This window comes from Physeter macrocephalus, chromosome 10 (genome assembly GCF_002837175.3).
Source record: "Physeter macrocephalus isolate SW-GA chromosome 10, ASM283717v5, whole genome shotgun sequence".
In the NCBI taxonomy this organism is placed as follows: domain Eukaryota; kingdom Metazoa; phylum Chordata; class Mammalia; order Artiodactyla; family Physeteridae; genus Physeter; species Physeter macrocephalus.
In genome coordinates, this window is record NC_041223.1 from 71,214,610 (window position 1) to 71,235,143 (window position 20,534).

The window sequence follows — 20,534 nt, forward strand, 5'->3', positions numbered from 1 at the left end:
TGGGGATATATGTACATGTATAGCTGATTCACTTTGTTATAAAGCAGAAACTAACACACCATTGTAAAGCAATTTTACTCCAATAAAGATGTTAAAGATAACAATAAATAAATAAAAAGAAGCAATATTTTGATAGCTTCAAAGCAGGGCTGTGTGTGAAAAACTCAACATCAGATCTGGACTGTCTCAGGATCCTGTTTCTTGGAAACTCTGAAGTTACTATAGATGTGGACTGTTGTATGCAGGAGCCCCTTAAATGAAGGCTTTGCACCTAGGTTGGAAACTGAGGCTGCTTCTTTGTGTCAAAGTGACTTAAATCCTTCAAGCAAGGATGGAGTGTTTCATTCTTACTGATACAATTTCAACAGCAAGGTTCCTAGTAGCATACGATTTTAAAGAACAAAATTTTTCAGTGAATTGGAAAGCAGACACTCAAAAAAGGGGGTAGTTGTTATACTTTACAACTGTAGCATATCCTTGAGAGGTATGTTATTTCCTGTTAACTGTGAAGCTGGGATTTCTGTGTTCGTTATCCCAGCCCAATGAATGGCCAAGCAGATATTTATATTCTTAGTTGAAGCTAATTTTTACTTTCTCATTTCTAATTATCCTAAGTCTTCGAGGACAAATATCAGTTTAATGTGTTTCTTTTATGTATGCCTAGTTTTCTATACAAACCTTGGTTAGAGCAAGGAGCAGCCATCTTCAACACGTGAGCCATAAGCTCATTTGCCTGATGATGAAATAACCTTACAGCAGCTGTTGCTATTTCCATTTGAGACCCCAGTGATATTCCTGATTGTCACTATCAAACTGCACCATTTGTCTCGATACCCTGCTCGCTTCTATCTCTGCTCTGGTATCAGAGCTACCATAGTCTCAGTGAACTGTGCGAAAGGAAGCCCACATGTCTCTATTAGTAACAAAGCATATAAAAGTGTGAACTTCATTCATTAAACAAGAGGACTGTGCAGGAAGCAAATACCAAAAGGCTTAAGGAGGCTGTAGTTCAACTATGGTAGCTGTATAATAGATTATTAAAGTGGTAAGGTTTAAAGTATAGTAAACCATTAACCATAAAGAACCGTGCAGACAAATCTCAAGCTGTAGACAGAATGAGATTAAGCATGTTATTCTCATTCTGCTATTAAGAAAACATCCAGCTTTTTTCGGCCTCGGCGCACGACTCGCTGGGTATTCCTGTGGAGCCAAGCGGTTCCTTCTGCGAGAGGGACATGGGCTGAGAGAGCCAGGCGGGAGGTCAGGGAAGCAGCAGCCTGAGCCAGTGTCTGTTTTAAGGACTGTGGAAACTGAGCAAGTGCTGAAGACTTGTACAGTCCCTGGGCTCTGCCTGCACCTCTGGGCTCAGTCCAGTTCAAGAAGCTGGCAAACAGGGCTGGTGCTTGAAAGCTTTTTGAGGAGATAACGTGTATTCGAACATGTGACGATTGAGATAACGTGTATTTGAACATGGGACAATTGCTATATACAGAGTAGAGGTTTTTGCTTACCGTCCCTTTCATGGTGGTAGCAGGGGAGGACTTTTGAAAAGGTGCCAAATATCTGCAAGAACATATATCTGCCCCACAGGGGATTTCTGTAGAATTCAATTCCATTTAAACTATTTAAAATCATTTTTCTGCCAACCAGCCCCAGCCTTCTGAAGCTCAACATAGTAACTAGACTAGCTATTCTATCAATAAAGCTATCTTGAGAAAACTGTCAGCTGCTTGAATTTACAAAGGTTAGTTCTAAATCCCATACTTTTGACTATTCTAAACATTGTATGTTTCAAAGTATCCTTTTAAAAACTTGGTTTTTTGTGCTTACAGTTTTTCCTATAATCGATTATTTTGATGATTAAATTTGACCCCTTTGACAGAAAACGGATCAGTGGATTCCTAAGGATCAGGGAGGAGTTTGTTGCATAGGGTTTGGTCGGGGGTGGGTGTTGAAGAGCTGCTCTACACTTTGTGGTGCTGCTTGCCTTTGTCAGATTTTGGAGTGAGTTTTACTGAATGTAAATTCAACTTCAATAAACATGGCTTTAAAAACTTAAAAAAAAAGAAAACATCCAAAAGCAATTTGCTAGGTTTTTTGTTTGTTTGTTTGTTTTTTGCGGTACGCGGGCCTCTCACTGCTGTGGCCTCTCCCGTTGCGGAGCACAGGCTCCGGACGCACAGGCTCAGCGGCCATGGCTAACGGGCCCACCCGCTCCGCGGCATGTGGGATCTTCCCGGACCGGGGCTCGAACCCGTGTCCCCTGCATCGGCAGGCGGACTCCCAACCACTGCGCCACCAGGGAAGCCCTAGGTTATTATTTTAAAACAACTCTTTCCTATGGTATAAAATTACTAAAGATAAGCCAGAAGAATTTTTGCATTTTAGAATTGAGAAAATTTGTTTAAAAATACAAAGAGACAATGTACAATTCAGTGTCTGAACTAAAAGAGTTAAATATGAGTAAAAATCATCAGTATCTAAACATTTCTTTTTTGAGCTTAACTCTCCCTTGCCTCTGCTTCCATTTTTAGTTACCATAATCCGGTTTCTCTTTCCTGCCAGTCGCTGGTAAGTACTCTGTACTTAGTTCTACAATTTTCTGCTTCGCTGGCTGCAATCTTATTTCTACTCAAGCCAACTCTATTAAAACAGCTTAGCAGCTGCCAACTCCATTCCTCATTCTCTTGTGTTTGTTCATCAGACATTTACTAAAAGTCCTAATGTGCCTAGCATTATTCTAGGCACTAAGAGCTAGAAAACAGAAATCGGGGGAAATGAGGATGGGAGTGCAGCAGAAATGAAACACTGGGGCTTCTCTCCTGGCTAACAAGGACAAGGCACTTACCAGACAAATGCTTTACACGTGTTAACTAACTCATTTAATCCTCTCAACAACCCAATGAGTTGGGAAATGTTATTACCCCAGTTTTTATGATGAAGAAACTGCAGCAGAGAAAGATTAAATAACACAGCTAATAAGTAGTAGACCTAGACTTTACTTCCATAATCACAGAGATTCCTTTACATCTTTTTCTACTCTTCTGACTGCTCCTCTGTCTTATCTCTTCCTCCTCATTCCATCCCCATTCGTTGGGGGTGCTCCCCCAAATTATCTTTCTCCAGATCAAATTCCAGTCACCTCTGCTTTACTATCTTTGTCATTTCTTAAACTCAAAATTTCTAGTACTGAACACATTATATTTTTTGACCAACCAGTTCCTCTTCTCAATTATCCTCTGTTTCCTAGAAACCCTAGGGTAGAGACTTTGATTTTCCCTTCCCTTCCCTGGAATGTTAGATTCCCTTCATTAAATCTCACATTTGCGCCTTCATGTCTTCCATTACTGCAATGCCCTAACTCTTGTAACAGCTTCCTCACCGTCTCCCCAATTTCAGTATCTCTCTCCCACAGTGGATCTTCTGTTCAAGAATCTGCCACAGTTTTCTAATATCCTACTGCAGGAAGGCAACACATTCCTCTGCCTGGCTTTCAGAGTCCTCCAAAATCTATACCAACCCTGCTTATCCAATTTTATTTCCCACCACCTTCCCCATAGATGATCTTCCTTTTCCTCTCAGTTTTTCTCCCTCTTTTCCAAAAACTACTTTGCGACTGAACTATCACCTTGACTATTAGAATAATCACTCAACCAGTACTCTGCTTCCAGTTTGTCCTTTCTTTCATTCCTTTTCTTTTAAAATTCATTCATCCAACAAGGTACTATAACAATACCAGGGATATAAGAATGACTAAAACACAGTTCAAATCTCAAGAAATGCACAGTCTAACAGGAGACTACAGATGGACACATATAGACCTTTTTACTTCAAGTGTTATAATAAGAATATGAATAAAATCCAGTGAAAACCCAAAGGAAGAGCAATTAATTCTCTCAAAGGTGATGGGGAAAACCTTCACTGAAAAAGTAAAGTCTGATCAACAGATTTCATGGGGACAAACAGATTTCCTGAGCGTGTCTGTGGAGTACATTCCAGGGGACAGAGTGAAAAGTAAGCACAGAGAGGGATGGTATCAAAGACCGTAACATACTCGAAGAGTTTGAGCTCCATTTGCCTGTATATGTAGTGTGTGCAGAGAGCATGAGGGGGCAGAAAATGAAACCGGAAGATACATGGATATATATGAAGAGTCTTATATAATATGGCAAGGAGTGTTTATCCCCCAGATAATGGAAAAGTGTCTCTTTAAACAAGGGAAGTGAAGGTTGTAGGGGAGGAAGCCAGGTAACCTGATCAAATTTGTGTGTTAGAAAAATTACGTGGATGAATCAGGCAATAGGACTAAGTCCTGAGCTAGGGCACTAGCAGTGAGAATAGGAAGACACGGTTCCCAAAGGCAGATGAAGCCAAGTCAACAGGGCCTGGTGACTAGTTAAATGCAGGGGCTGTGTGAGAAAGCCGATCCAGAAGTTTTTAATTTATGCTACTGAGTAGGTAGTGATGCCTTTGACCACAGAAGGAAACACAGAGAGAGAAACAAGTTCAGTAGAGGAAATGAGTTTGGCCTGTGACCTGCTGAAATGGGGGTAACCAACTGACACTGGGTCCAACATATGGTTGGAAATCTTTAGAGAGTGATGGGGCTTGGGTAGACAGTGGAGGTCTTGGGAGAAGATGGGTTTACCATTTGATCTAGCTCCCTGTATTCTCATTCTGTTGTACTTACCAGATGACTTTCTGATATTTAGCTTTTCACATAGTATTTGGTATTTTTACGCACTTGGCAATTCTACTTTCAGCCCTAACTTGGTAACCCCAACTTGTGGCTTATCAGCCATCCTTTTCTGTGTTTAGGAATCTTGCAGAATCAAAGGAGGGTTGATTAGAACAGGTAAAATCAAATTCCTGAATTTTCAAAGTTTAGTATTAGCTGTAACCACCCTCTTCAGGTACAGAGCCCTGCCAACCCCACGTCCACTCCACCCCCACCCCCAGGCCTTGCCTCAACAGCCAGCCAGCCCATCTGTAACTTCATTTTTAAACTACAGGTATGATAAACAACAAGGTCCTACTGTAGAGCACAGGGAACAATATTCAATATCCTGTGATAAACCATAATGGAAAAGAATATAAAAAAGGATGTAGATATATGGATAACTGAATCCCTTGGCTGAACAGCAGATATTAACACATTGTAAATAACTATACTTCAATAAAAAAATTTAAACTACAGGTATGAAAATCATGACAACTTAGAAGTAGATGTGTTTGAAGTTTACCTTTATAGTATCTGAGAAAAATGGATTTTGAAGCATATTATAAGTAACATTTAACCTACATAGAAAATAAGTTATACAAACACCTTAGTAAGAGTCACCTAAGCCAAAAATATGTGCTAAATATAAATGACACCCCCTGCCCCCAGGCTGCCAAGACAAGTTTTAACAGTCCCTCCGCTTGAAAGACTTCATTATCCATGCTTAGGTATTGGGAGTGTGTAAAGCAGCAACAAAACAACAGCTCTAAAATTTGGCTATCAGTAATTGACAGGCGCCCTAAACACAACCTATGGAGTCAGGCAAATAGGTCAAAGGAGTGAAGTAGGAGACCCATAAGGCAGCAAGAATTAAAACCAGAAGTACCTGCCCTACGAAAGGGCAAAGCTACTAGTTACAGGAATGCTGGCTGAGTGCTGCTAGATATTCCAATCTTTTCAAGGGGCCAGAATCCAGATTCCATGTAAAATTTCCAGATTTTAAAAAACATCATGTGGGACTTCCCTGGTGGTCCAGTGGGTAAGACTCCACACTCCCAATGCAGGGGGCCCAGGTTGGATCCCTGGTCAGGGAACTAGATCCTGCATGCATGCCACAACTAAGAGTTCACGTGCCCCCCACATGCTGCAACTAAGAAGTCCGCGTGCTGCAACTAAAGATCCCGCATGCCATAACGAAGATCCTGCATGCTTCAACTAAGACCCAGTGCAGCCAAAATAAATTTTAAAAAATACATAATAAAAATAAATATTTTTTAAATAAAATTAAAAAAAATAAAAACATCAAGTGGATCTTTGTTCTAACTGTTCCAAATTAGTGAGGTCTTATTACATATCAATTTAATCCATGTTACATTTAATAGCTAATGAAGCTGAAAATATTGAATATGGTTTAAATTTTTAATGTTCAACATTAAATATGATTTTTGAAATAAACTTCTATCCCAGGTACAATAATCTTATATCAATATATAAAAAGTTATCGAAATAAATTTCTATCCCATGCATAACAATCTTATATATATTAATATCTAATCATCGTATATTAATATCTAATAATTTCAGTCTTAATGCTGCCAAACTTTTTCTTACAAGTCAAAGAGGAATGGACAGAGTTTTACTTTGCAATTTTAATAGAATGAAAAATGTATTACAGAAAACAATTTTTCATTTGTTGTAGCAGTTTGACAGTGCATATGGGTGAGAACCCAAAAACATTCATACCACCAATGAACGTGCCAGCCCCACAAAATTAGCTAATTTTCATGGATGCAAAAATACTTTTAAATATTTGCCGTTGTTCACAATTTAGTGGTATCTACATTAAAAGTGTGGTCTCTAACTAGGTTTCATCAATGGCTCTAGTTAAGTTCACCTTGACTTCATAGGTGGTCTTGGTATGGCCCCCGCGGAAACCAGCTATATAAATCTGGGGCCGGGGCACTCGGCTGCTTCCACCTTCCCTCATTGACTGTGTGCTAGCATCCTTTGAAGGGTACACCTGGGAACAATTTTCTCTTCTCATGTGACTAAGATCAGTCTGTACCGAGTGAGTAACTTTCCGACGCAAATTGGCCTAAGTAGAAAGAGAATACACAGGAATGAACATTTCTCTAAAGAACGAATAAAATACTCCAGTTACCAGTTAGTATCGGCCTTTTTTTTTCATCTCAATCCACAAAGAAATTAGTCCTGCAACATAGCATGTTTCTGCAAAACATTAAAACATTGGAAAATTTAGAACATAATAGAAAATAAATACTCTTTGCTGAGAAGTAGGAAAATAGATTAAATAAGGAAAATGGACCCAAAGAGAGAACATACAGATTCAAACTTACAGTGAGCTCAATTCTTTGTTAATATAATAATACAATAATTCATTCATTATTATACTTTGAGAGTCATACAACTTGGATTTTTCCACCATTCTTGGCTTATTTTTTTAAAAGACAAAAATTTAAGATTTCCATTGTCTTACCTAAATGGGCTTCACCCAAACTTTTAATATAAAAAGCTCTGATGTTTCCAGATAATACTTTACATTTTTCTACATTATGCTTACTCCTTTTATGGATTACAACTAAACATGAGGTTAAACAGATTGCTCAGGCTGGGAAGCAAGGAAGAGTTTATAAAAAAGAGAATAAGAGTTTGGGCTTCCCTGGTGGCGCAGTGGTTGAGAATCCGCCTGCTGATGCAGGGGACGCGGGTTAGTGCCCCGGTCCGGGAAGATGCCACATGCCGCGGAGCGGCTAGGCCCGTGAGCCATGGCCGCTGAGCCTGCGCGTCCAGAGCCTGTGCTCCGCAGCGGGAGAGGCCACAACAGTGAGAGGCCCGCGTACCGCAAAAAAAAAAAAGAGAATAAGAGTTTAATTGAAGTTGTGGTTAAAGTCCAAGGAAAAAACTCAGAAGGGATTACAGCATGTGAGTTAAGAAGGAGAAACCTGGAATTAGAGGAAACATTTCAGCGTTTGAGACACTGCAGGTGACTGAGAACCAAAACTACTTCTCCCACACACAGCTTATCGTCTACATTAACAGGACTTTGCTATTCCTTTGTCTTCACTAGCATAATTTTACTATTCCAAGAGACTCTTGCCAAAGCAAATAACTTGATTGTTCATTGGAGAACATCCTGAAAGATGCATGACTCTTCAGTGGTAAGCATTAACACACAGAAGCCCTAAGACTCTGCATCCCTTGCCTGAAGATTCACCTTGCTATTCCCATCAATCCTGGACTGCTTTTTCATAATCTTTACAACCCATTTCAGGCCCCCAACACATCCCCTAACTGAGCCCAGGCATCAAAAGACCTACCTTCAACCAAACTTCAAAGTCTCAATAAATCCTGACCTTGCTGTTCCCCCTCTGAGACATTGCAAAGCTCTGCTGAAGGGGTGGTTTCCCTTACAGCTCTAAGCCATATACTCAGCTTTGTCTTATCAACAGGTCATGTTGGTAATACATGGGGAGCTGGCATTCAACATGCTGCAATTCTAGGGGATAATTCTGTCTAAGGTGGGAAGAAGAATGAAGTCGAGGAGTGAGAAGAGAGGGTCCAGTCAGTATGAGGTTCAGCCCCATTGAACACCGCATTCTCTTAACATTTCCAGGCCAGACCTAATCTGCCACCTATACCTCCCATATCCTGTCCAACCATGACTCCTCTCTTCTCCTTTGTCTATGTGTATCTCAAGACCAACTTAAAATATCACCTAAGTCAATGGAGTGGAATTTTTATTTCACTTCTGTTATACCACTTACCAAGAGATACTAAAATATTTTTAGTGTATCAGTGTCACTTGCTAGACTATTAGTTCCTGAAGAACAAGGTGGTAGGATATATATATATTACCCAGTATACATCTGATGCCCTCGAGTGAGTCTAGTATTGATAGATAACAGAAAAGAATGCAGGGAATGGGAGCTTCATGAACTACAGAAGAGTAACTGGTAAGAATGCTAGTGGAACAATGATCCGGAACAGGGGTCTCCAACACCCGGGCCGAGGACCAGTACCGGTCCGCAGTCTGTTAGGACCTGGGCCGCACAGCAGGAGGTGAGCAGCAGGTGTGCAAGCGAAGCTTCATCTGTATTTACAGCCGCTCCCCATCGCCCCCATCGCCCCCCCATCGCTCCCCATCGCCCCGTGGATGATGAAATTAAGACCAGAAGCACTTAAAATTCAGATACGCCAACTTTTTAATCATGTTTGCCCCTAGAGTTACTATACACCAGGCAGTCCGTGGCCTGTTAGGAACTGGGCCACAGAGCAGGAGGTGAGCAGCGGGCAAGCAAGCAAAGCTTCACCTGCCGCTCCCCATCGCTCCCATCGCCCCCATCGCCCCCATAGCTCCCCATCGCCCCCCATCGCCCCCATCGCCCCCATTACAGCCTGAGCCATCCCCCACCTCCCCCGTGGAAAAACTGTCTTCCGCGAAACCGGTCCCTGGTGCCAAAAAGGTTGGGGACCGCTGATCTGGAAAATATTCCAGGAAGCTGAACCTTCCGCATCTTGAGAAATCAGGGGACCGAAAAGCTGCCACCAGAGAGGGCGGCAAGGGAAATGATGTGGTTAGTGAAAAGAGGACTCAATATACAAACGGACCTAGGTTGGACCTTACATGATAACAGAACTCTAACCCACAACCTCTGCAGCAACCAGTCTTGGAAGCCAAACCACAACCTCAGTAGCTGTAGCAATCAGCTCAGAACAGCAGAACCGCCCTATTTTTTTTTTTTTCCTGCTGCCTCCCCTTCCATCTCTGGACCAACCAGAGAAAGCCAAATATGCTCACTAAGCCAATCACGAAAGATGCCCCCCCCAACGCCCGCTGCTAGTTAGCCCACCTCCAGTTTCCCCTGTCAACATCCTCCAATCAGAGGAATACCTGAAGCCTTCCCCTTTTTCACTATAAAACTTTCTCACTCCTCTCCCCAACTTTTGAGTCTCTGCCAAACACAAGTGATGGTGACTGGCTCCCTTGATATAGCAAGCTTCGAATAAATAGCCTCTGTTCTCATTGGAGTAGTCTTCCTTTATTTCCACACCTGATTTCCATTAACGAGCTGGATAAAATATACTGAGAAAAGGCTACAGTTATAAAAAGAGTTTGTTCCTTCACACTATAAATATTTGTTGTTTCAAATGACCAGATATGGGCTTCCCTGGTGGCGCAGTGGTTGGGAGTCAGCCTGCCGATGCAGGGGACACGGGTTCGTGCCCCGGTCCGGGAAGATCCCACGTGCCGCGGAGCGGCTAGGCCCGTGAGCCATGGCCGCTGAGCCTGCGTGTCCGGAGCCTGTGCTCCGCAACGGGAGGGGCCACAACAGTGAGAGGCCCGCGTACCGCAAAAAAAAAAAAGACCAGATACTATCAAAAGGAAGAGTGGGGGAATTCCACTGAGTCAGATAGGGATGAGAGTTTCAAAGAAGGCATCAAGGGTAGGTACCTACTGTGATTAAGATGACTGCAAATCAGAAGGACAAGTGAGACGTCTGGAGAGAACAAGTTGACAATAAGAGGGGCCTGTATCTGTGCTATAATAACAGCAGTAACATTCTGCTCCTCAAAAAAGAAGTCCAAAAAAGAGAAAGGTATGCTTTAAATGATTAGAGGAAGCTGCAGGGCTTTAAACACTGGTACCTCATAGGTTAGCACAATGAATTAAAACTATTATATACATCAGTAGAGAGGGTAGAGATTGAGAAAAGGAGATAGAGAGAAAGATAGCAACTATCATTGTTCTAGTTACTGGCTGATATAATTTGAGAGCAGTTTCATGCTTCTGTATTTCTATCTATGCTTAAAACTAGAAGATAGGGACTTCCCTGCTGGCACAGTGGTTAAGAATCCACCTGCCAATGTAGGGGACACGGGTTCGATCCCTGGTCCGGGAAGATTCCCACATGCCTCGGAGCAACTAATCCCATGCACCACAACTACTGAGCCCGCATGCCACAACTACTGAGTCCGCATGCCACAACTACTGAAGCCCGCATACCTAGAGACCGTGCTCCGCAACAGGAGAAGCCACCACAATGAGAAGCCCTCGCACCGTAACAAAGAGTAGACCCCGCTCGCTGCAACTAGAGAAAGCCCACGTGCAGCAACAGAGACCCAATGCAGCCAAAAATAAATAAATAAATAAATAAACTAATTTTTAAAAAAAACCTAGAAGATAATTTTACAATGTAAAGCTGGAAAATTATAAATTATACTAATTATTTTTATTTTAGCAAAAAATACTGTGTACAACTCACTATTTTATATAAATAATTTAGCTTACCAACTCTATGAGTAACAACATATTAAAACTCCCCAACCTATAAATAATTTTAGAAAATATTGTTACAAACCAATTTTATAGCTTTTCTTCTTAATTCCCATTCATTCCACTCATATGATCTCACAATTGTTGGTGGCAATAAATGTGTATCCGTCTGTGTGCTACTTTCACACCTTGCAATTGGTTTTATATTATGTTTGTCAACGTCTTTCATCTAAAGAAGTGGAGTTTTGTAATTAATATTTGTAAAAAAGAAACACTATTTACAGATAACTAAAATATTTAGCTAAAACTGACAAAACATTAGGAAAACAAGAACATGAAACATACTTGTAAATACCAGCAAAATTTTAAAAAAGTTCATAATTAACGAGCCAAATGTAATTACTTTCCCAAGGCATTATGGATTTGTGCCTGATTTTTTGAACTTAATGTAGGAGGTGTATTTTGGAAGGAGAAAACCTAACATCACTCATCCCAAGTCAAATGTCCCTCTCCAATTTTCACAGTGGGGAGCATAAGTGAATACCTTATTGGAAATGGATAGAAGTTTAGAATAGCTATTAAATATTAGGTATATATCACATTTGTTTAAAGTATCAGAACATCTTTAGAAGATATCTTAAACTCAAGTTCTGCATACATAGCAGATTATTATCTATTTTAGTGGAATATATTCATCTTTCTGCCAAAGCACCCAGAAAGCATACATTCACTATTAAAATATTAAGTATTCAGTGATTCCAGGCTAAACAAGTTATGATTATGTTGTAAATGAAGTTGCTGGAGGGGGTGGCAGAGGTTTAAGAAACTCAAGTCCTAGTAAAGAGGAGGGGGAAGAGATGAACTTCTTTCCCCAAATCAAGAAACAGATGATTACTGAACGCCTACCATTTAGCATATTTGCCTTCAAAATGATCTTATGATATACTTAGGTACGTAAAAAGATGCTGAAAAGATAACTTACAATATTACGCAAGTAAATGTCAAGAAAAAATAATGAATACAGCATTGAAATATGAAGAAAGAATACTCACTTCCAGAGGTATTAAAGGTCAGTGAAGGATTAAATACACAGGATTAAATACACAGAAAGGGAAAAACAAGACCAGATATGTAGAGGAAAACTGTTCTTTAATAGCAAAGTATCTACATACAGCACACCTTCCTGGTTATCTGATTCGAGCCCTTCATTTTCTTTGCGCCATCTTAAGAGGGCAGTTGGAGCATCACAACAACAGACTGGCAGCGCGGTATCAGAACAAGCGTGCCAACAGCTGCCCCCTTCTGACCACGTTGTCCTTGGCAGGTTGTCAGTCTTCCTGCCCAAGTGTTCAGACCATCCTCTGTTCCTCACTGTCACCAGCCCCATCGTCCTCTTACCAGTCACCGCTGGGATCCCTGCCAACCTGGTCAGTCGTATCCACACCCACCTGCTTCACTGTCAAAATGTTGATAAATATAACAAACACAAACCATTCATAAACCATGTATTGTAGGGTTTTAGTTTAGTGAGTTTAAAAGAGGTAAATTAAACGAGAGGATGACAGAAAGAGCAATTAAAATGTGGACAGTACAAATGAGAGACAAAGAGGAAGAAAACAAGGATACACAGCGGTAGAATGTGAGCCCCGTGCAGGCAGGGATTGCTACCTGCTTTGTTCACTGAGCCTGGTGCACGGCAAGCGGCTCAGTAAGTGTCTGTTGAATGAATTAAGGAATAGGAACACACACACACACAGAAACACACCTTCAGATCCATTCTGTGGCCTTTCAGACTACTGCAATTTAAACCTGTTATTTTACAATTCTGAGCCTAAGTTACCACCTATGTTATCTGTGCTAAGCTCCTTCCATTTTAGATAAGGAAATACTGTAGTTCCAATTATTTATCTAAATGTAGTCTTGCTCTTTCAGATTTTTCCAGTCGAATTCATCAATGTGACTCCTTATCCTGTTTTCATTTATTCTTTGTGGATTTCCTTAGTTTCCATCTTCGGATGTGAACCCCTTTCAGATAACCTGTAAAGGCCCTCATTCTAACCCTGTCTCTTGCCTGGACTTGGGGGAGCATTCTACAACAAAATGTAACTTTTTTTATTAACTACACTTTTAAATGTCATGAATTCTTAAAACGCCAACCTGCTTACCTGAGAATATGGAATAAGGGTTTCAAACTGTTGATGAAGTTCCAGTAGCTGAATCAATTCTGCATTTTTTTTGGCTTTTTCTCTAATTTTATCGATGTAATTTTCAGGATTTTCTGCAAATGAATATGCAGCATCTCTGGTATTGAAAGTGTAATACTTTTCTTTATATTTCAAAATTCCAACTGCTGGATTTCCTGAAAATTAAGAAAAGGAATTGAATTCGATATGAAATACTGAGACTTCCCTGGTGGTGCAGTGGATAAGACTCTGCGCTCCCAATGCAGAGGGCCTGGGTTTGGTCCCTGGTTGGGGAACTAGATCCCACATGCACGCCACAATTAAGAGTTTGCATGCCACAACTAAGGAGCCCTGGAGCAGCAACTAAGGAGCCTGCCTGCCACACTAAGACCTGGTGCAACCAAATAAATAAATAAATAAATATTTTTTTAAAGATATGAAATACTGATTCTATGTTTATAATACATTCATAGAACCATTCCCTATACACTCTATTTTTAACATATCACATGTCTTTATTAGCTAAAATGTTACAACTAGCAATTTTAAGTTATGCATTTGGTTAAATCATATTTTACGTAAAATTCAAATGAAATTTATTTTATATATTTTTTATTTTATTTTATTTTATTTTTTGGCCACACCATGCAGCATGCAGGATCTTAGTTCCCCGACCAGGGATCAAACCTGTGTCCCCTGCATTGGGAGCAGGGAATCTTAACCACTGGACCACCAGGAAGTCCCATATTTTTAAATTTTAAATTATGATTTTATCTAAAAACATTTCACTATCCAGATATAAGTTGTTTAAAAATCTTTTATGAGAAGCCACTTAATCATCTAGCAGGTTTTTCAAACCTCCTTAAACTAAACTAACTACTAGAAGCATTGTTTTTATTTTTTTTTTATTTTTATTTTTTTTTATTTTGTGTGTGTGTGTGTGTGGTACGCGGGCCTCTCACTGTTGTGGCCTCTCCCGTTGCGGAGCACAGGCTCCGGACGCGCAGGCTCAGCGGCCACGGCTCACGGGCCCAGCCGCTCCGCGGCATGTGGGATCTTCCCGACCGGGGCACGAACCCGTGTCCCCTGCATCGGCAGGCGAATTCTCAACCACTGCGCCACCAGGGAAGCCCATAGAAGCACTGTTTTTAAAATAATTCTGTAAGAACTACAAAAATGAAACATCTGTTCCAAAATGTACATTTGCATGTTAGAAAGTATCTCCCACTATGAAAAGATACTACATAAAATATGGGTTATACGTATCCACAATTTGTGGGAATTATATAGGAAACAGTAACACTGTCTTATTTATTTATTCTTTCACTTATTCAACAAATATTTACTGACCCTGTTCTTGGCACTGAGGATACAGAGAAAAGAAATCAATCAATATACCATAGCCCAGAGAGTGATCAGTGCTACAGAAAACAAGTAAGCAAAGCAGGTTAAACACATAGTAAAAGGAAGAAGGGCGAGATTGATATTTTAAGTTGGGTGATCAGAGAAGGCTGAATAAGATGAGGGAGCAAGGTATGTAGCTGTGGGGGAACAGAGCTGTCCAAGTAGAGGGAATAGCAAGTGCAAAAGATTCGAGGTGAAAATGAGCTCGGAATGTTCGAGAATAGCAAGAAGGCCAGTGGGGCTAGAGCACTGCACAAGGGAACGAGAGGTGGGCAGTAAAGTCAGTGATGTCATCTGAAAAGGACCCTGCCTGGTAAGCCCCAGCATTACCCGGGGACTCAAGTCCTGTGGTCTGCAGTCCCGAGGAAGGAGGGACTCCCACGGAATTCCTCCGAGGCAGTGCAGGTGGCTGGTGCCCAGGTAATATTGTAGCACGTAGAAATAAAGTCTCCAGACTAGCTGATTCTGAGAGGATTCTAAATCCAAAGCCCCTCAAGCCCTTCTACTTTTTTTTCTCTTTCTCCCCCTTTCTTAGAATCATAGTTGGTAGGAGCTGCAAGGGACCAAACAGACCTCCTAGTTGGACCTTTTCCTTTTCCTGACGTGGAAGCTGAGGTCCACAAAAGACAAGAGAGTTGCTGAAAGTTACTCTGTTTACTAATGGGACAACGGGGACTAGAACCCAGGCTCTCCTGGGACTTCCCTGGTGGTCCAGCAGTTCAGACTCTGCACTTCCAATGCAGGGCGCCCGGGTTCATCCCTGGCCAGGGAACTAGATCCTGCATGTGTGCTGCAACTAAGAGTTCGCATGCGCAACTAAGAAGCCCACATGCCACAACTAAAAAAAAAAAAAAAATTCCGCATGCCGCAACTAAGACCCAGCACAGCCAAAAATAAACAATAAATAAATATTAAAAAGAAAAAGAAACCCGGCTCTCCCAATCTTGGCCCATAGCTTTTCCAACCACATCATGCTACCTCTGTGTCACCCCACATCCATGTTTCTGTGTTTGTGTCTCTCATGACTCCCTTCCCTTCTTATTTGTGGAGGGAGAGAGAGAGAGAGATTTGGGAGGGGGGGAGTGAAAGGAAGGAAAAAAAAGACAAGGGGAGAAAGCAATCATCTCCATTCTATTGCTTTTTACTTCTTCATGGCTCTTGATTGTTTTCTCCTGTCAGTGATCCTCACAGGGCCTCAGAATACTATTCTCTCAGTTCTCCCAAGGTAAACCTTTTATTACTCCCATAATGAAACAATCTCTACCATAAAAAAAATGAGTCAATGTGTATGTTCTCTAGCCTCTTTACACACAGTCCCAATAATTCTTTGTAATAATTCTATTGCCAATTCACATGGCACTTTTTGGATAATAATTTATTGCATCTCAATTTCTGATTTACTCTTTAGAGAAGTTCTAGTAATATATACATCATAGAGAAATTTTACTTGATAAAATATTGGCCATGTCCTTATACGGAAATCCTGATCTATGTTAATGGAATATAACCATAAAGTGACAAAGAATATTGTTTAATAAACATATCAGTCAAACCAGTGTTGCGTTTTCAAGCAATCACTTTGGAAGACGATATATTTTAGGGATGCCACATAACACTTCTGAAGTCCTTCACTGACATATGAGTCATCCCCCTTTTATGATATTGCAGCATCCATATTTCATATACACATTCCATCACTTATCGCTTGTATTATAATTTCTTGTTTATGTCAGTCTATCAGGTTATGCTGCGAGCACTTCAAAGATAAATACTGCATTTAGGTCATTTTTGTAGCTCCTTTCCTAGTTCACCATTAGAGTCCATAAAATTTTACAAAGTGAGTGAGTGAGTGACAATGAGGGCACATCATTTAAAGAAAACATTGGAGAAGGGAGGACAGTATTATTTCCAATGATGTACCTGGAAGAAGAAGACCATCTGTTGTAGCAAATGTGTAAGCACAAAATCCCCGATACTGAATCAACAATTTATCAAAATTGGCTGTTGTTTCTGGGAAAAGCCATTCTAGTTTTCTGAAATCCGCCAGATTTACTCTCTCTTCTAAAATGAAAGAAGCGCACAAGAAAAACCGTATTCAGTGGGAAGAGTAAACCACCCAGGAAACGAGCAGAGACCGCCTGCTACGTGACTAAAACAGAGATGAATTAACTTCGTTCAAGACAGTGTAGCTCTTAATAGTATGCGAGGTGGCAAAATACTTTGAATATGATGCTTATGTACTAGGACTGTCAGTTCTTCAAACAACTGAGAATGTTCTGAGCAGAAAGAGTCAAGGAAACATCTCTTAGTAACTTAGTAATTTTGGCAACAGAGGATATACTTTTCTGTTCTTCACACTTCTAAAAAGTCTTCCTAGTTTTGCCAATTTTTTTTATGCAAATAAAAACACGAATTTATAAAACATTGATCCCCGAGGTTCTTACTTTTGCAGTGCTACCTGCACTTCTGCTTCTGGCTCTGTATCCAAACAGCAGACACTACAAGTGACCCCGTGGCTACAGCTGGAAGTAAATGCATACTTTGGAGAAAATAGACCTTCTTCACTCTTTTTTCCTGATATGCCTGAAAGCCTCAAACGGTGATGAGATGTGGTGAGTGTAAATTAAATTCTTTCAAAAGAACATCGGGTCTCCCAATTCCCTGGAGCAGTAACTTGATAAACTGTGTTCTAGTGAATAAAAACGTTTGACTTATAGTAGGAAATGGCACGTCTTGCCAATATAGTTGAGTTTAATATCTACTGCTGAAGTGACTTTAATTTTTCAGTTTCAATTAGTATTTGCACAGATATGCTGTTTTAACAAAATGAAAAGAGTAGGAAAAACTAACTGGAAGGATGTTTTTGAGGCTCTCTGATTTCATTTTCAGATTTTATGTATTCTAATAATTTAAGAATGCAAATTACCGCTACGTTTTTTTTCCACATCTTTATTGGAGTATAATTGCTTTACTATGTTGTGTTAGTTTCTGCTTTATAACAAAGTGAATCAGCTACACATATACATATATCCCCATATCTCCTCCCTCTTGCGTCTCCCTCCCTCCCACCCTCCCTATCCCACCCCTCTAGGTGGTCACAAAGCACCGAGCTGATCTCCCTGTGCTATGCGGCTGCTTCCCACTAGCTATCTATTTTACATCTGGTAGTGTATATATGTCCATGCCACTCTCTCACTTCGTCCCAGCTTACCCTTCCCCCTCCCCATGTCCTCAAGTCCATTCTCTACGTCTGCGTGTTTATTCCTGCCCTGTCACTAGGTTATTTTTCACTTTTACAGAAACAGAATGTGAAAAGGAAATTTGGAGAGTCAATGATCTAATTTCACTTTCTGGAAAAACTTTCTTTTTAGGCAACAATTCAAATCCCAGACTCTATTCTGACATTTCTCATGAATTTTGAGTTGTCTTTAATAAGACAGCAGGGACTAAACAAGTAAAAGGAAGTTTATTGATAAAGACAGCCTTTCTATAAGAATCAATGCATCTCTTAAAGGGTCTAAAATAAGCTCAATTTTATAAGGATAACATTTATTGATTTATAAATTTCAACCTGAATCTGGGGTAGATATACGGCAAATAGCATTCCAAAGAAATGGAGCTTTATTTGCAACAAATATAGCAAGGATTAATACCCTTTTCTACTACAAATCGATAATAAAATCACTAAGACTACAACAGAAACCTATAAGCACAGGAAATCATTGTTAACCAAAACACGAACAATAACACTAGGAATGGTTATTGCTGGATAGCAAACTCTCCAGTTTATATATTTTGTTTTCCATATTTTCTATAATGAACATTAGCAGTCTTACAATCAAGAAAGATATTCAAAACTTTATCAGAAAGGTACACCTGAAAATTTTAAAACAAGAGAGTGAGTTTATTCTAGAGGTAATTTTAAGAGGAAGAGGAAATAATGGATGATTTATGTTACCAATGTGCTCTTTCATTCTACACACATCAGTTTTCACAGTCACTCCATCAAGAAGAGCTTGCATCATTTTCTCAGGAAAGAACAGTTCATGAGTCCCCAGAAATGGCTCAAGATGAGTAGTTAAATTACTGAGGATGCTAATCAAAACAGTTTCATCCTGAAAGCTAGTCCACAGATTGGAAAGGGCAATGAAGATGGGCTGAGGAAGAGACAAAAATGTTCAAAATGTCACTGTTTAATAAAATTACAAATCACTCTACTCTTAAAAATAAGTACAAATTTTTGTTTGTAAAGAGATTAATTCTCCCATAAAACAAGTAAAAGTCTCATGAAATTAGACGATAGAATCTCAGTAGAAATTGAACTCATAAATTATGAGAAAATAAACTTGTATATCAAAGCATTTTATTTTGGTATGATTGCCAGTAAGTTAGTTTATTCAAAAAAGCCAGATACACATGATCACCTAAAAAACATTCATGGACGCTTCACCTCAAAATGTCTAGGGGAAAATAGCTTCTTTTTTTAAAAAAAGCTAAATATGACTCATTATAATTAGATTTATTTGGCTCAGTTACAATTCAAAAGAACTTGGAAAGTCTAGGGATACATCTTGGGCCATTTCTTGTGAGCTTATAAGTTAAAGATTTTGTGTCAGTGACATAAAGTAGTTTTTATTCATATTAAAGGTCACTGACTTATACAACAAATAAAAAATTAATCAGGCCCCACTTATAAGTGAAACAACTTAGCCTTTTGTTTCCAGGTTTTTAAAGTCAAATGTTGGGAATGATTACAGAAAATGATCAGAGACTCAAAATGCTCTATAAAATACTGCATGTACATCTTGTACTTCTTTGGGGCTCCCAGATTTGCCCATAGGGTGGTACAGATAATCAGAAAGACAGAATAAGTGCAGGCCTGGTAAACAAAGTGATTTTATCTGTCTTTTCAGAAAGGTCACAAGTTACATCACCTCTGTGCTGAAGGCAATTTCTTAACCAGCTACTGTAAAAACGTCTTCAACACTGCACTATGGATTATTTTTGTTGCCACAGACAATGCTGATATTATGGTTATTATAATATATATCTGTACTTTGTTGAGTAGCAATGGCCTACCAAGGGAATCCTCTCATCCAACTTATAACATCCTGGTTATATGATTATTACTACAAAATAACCAAAAACAACAGGATCACCTCATATAAAGCTAATATTTTGGGGCTTCCCTGGTGGCGCAGTGGTTGCGCGTCCGCCTGCCGATGCAGGGGAACCGGGTTCGCGCCCCGGTCTGGGAGGATCCCACGTGCCGCGGAGCGGCTGGGCCCGTGGGCCATGGCCGCTGAGCCTGCGCGTCCGGAGCCTGCGCATCCGGAGCCTGTGCTCCGCAGCGGGAGAGGCCACAGCAGACGGAGGCCCGCATACCACAAAAAAAAAAAAAAAAAAAAAGCTAATATTTTATTTTTAGTAATTAAATACAATTAAAATGACTTGTGATCCAACTTCATAGGACTTAAAAGTACATTCACCTTTAAACAAGGTCAAAGTGGATGACAAATGCTCACCAAGACTTGTGATGTTGGGACAGCCGTCTTTGATTTTACAGTAAATTTTAATTGTTCCAGTTGGGCTCCTAACTGCTTTATCATCAGTTCCACTTCTTGAGCACAAGTAATTATATCCGACTGTGAAGACAACATAATTGGCATTCATATTTTTATAATTTTACTGCAAACATTATGTATGTTTTAAGCCCTACCTGCTCCCCACACCTCCTGAAAGCAAGCTCAGTCAGAGTAAGGAGTCTGCTCTCCACGGCATCCCCAACACCAAGAACAGAACGGGCATGTGGATGGCGCTCCAGAAACATTTGTTGAATGGATGAATCTTTTGAAATACAATGGCTATAATTTTTCTCAAATGTATACAGGTATTCTTTGATATTCAGTATAACTGCATTCCCGAGCAGTGG

The 20,534-nt window shown here is 40.1% G+C and overlaps 1 protein-coding gene across 7 annotated transcripts in view; it reads right to left on the bottom strand.

The window, feature by feature from the left end:
* Positions 1-6,380: 6,380 nt before the first annotated feature.
* CFAP206 (cilia and flagella associated protein 206) overlaps positions 6,381-20,534 on the bottom strand; it is a 38,022-nt gene continuing 23,868 nt past the window's right edge. For 5 of the 7 annotated variants that reach the window (XM_028494665.2, XM_024116816.3, XM_007104017.4 and 2 more), the window contains 6 exons: positions 20,128-20,247; positions 18,561-18,759; positions 16,523-16,663; positions 13,181-13,374; positions 11,101-11,244; positions 6,381-6,815 (listed from right to left, as the gene is read on the bottom strand). In XM_028494665.2, coding sequence (XP_028350466.1) covers positions 6,582-6,815; positions 11,101-11,244; positions 13,181-13,374; positions 16,523-16,663; positions 18,561-18,759; positions 20,128-20,247 — 1,032 coding nt within the window. In that variant the 3' untranslated portion in view covers positions 6,381-6,581. Of the gene's footprint in view, positions 6,816-11,100; positions 11,245-11,956; positions 12,472-13,180; positions 13,375-16,522; positions 16,664-18,560; positions 18,760-20,127; positions 20,248-20,534 lie in introns of those variants that run through there. The other 2 variants (XM_028494667.2, XM_028494668.2) reach the window with 2 other exon arrangements.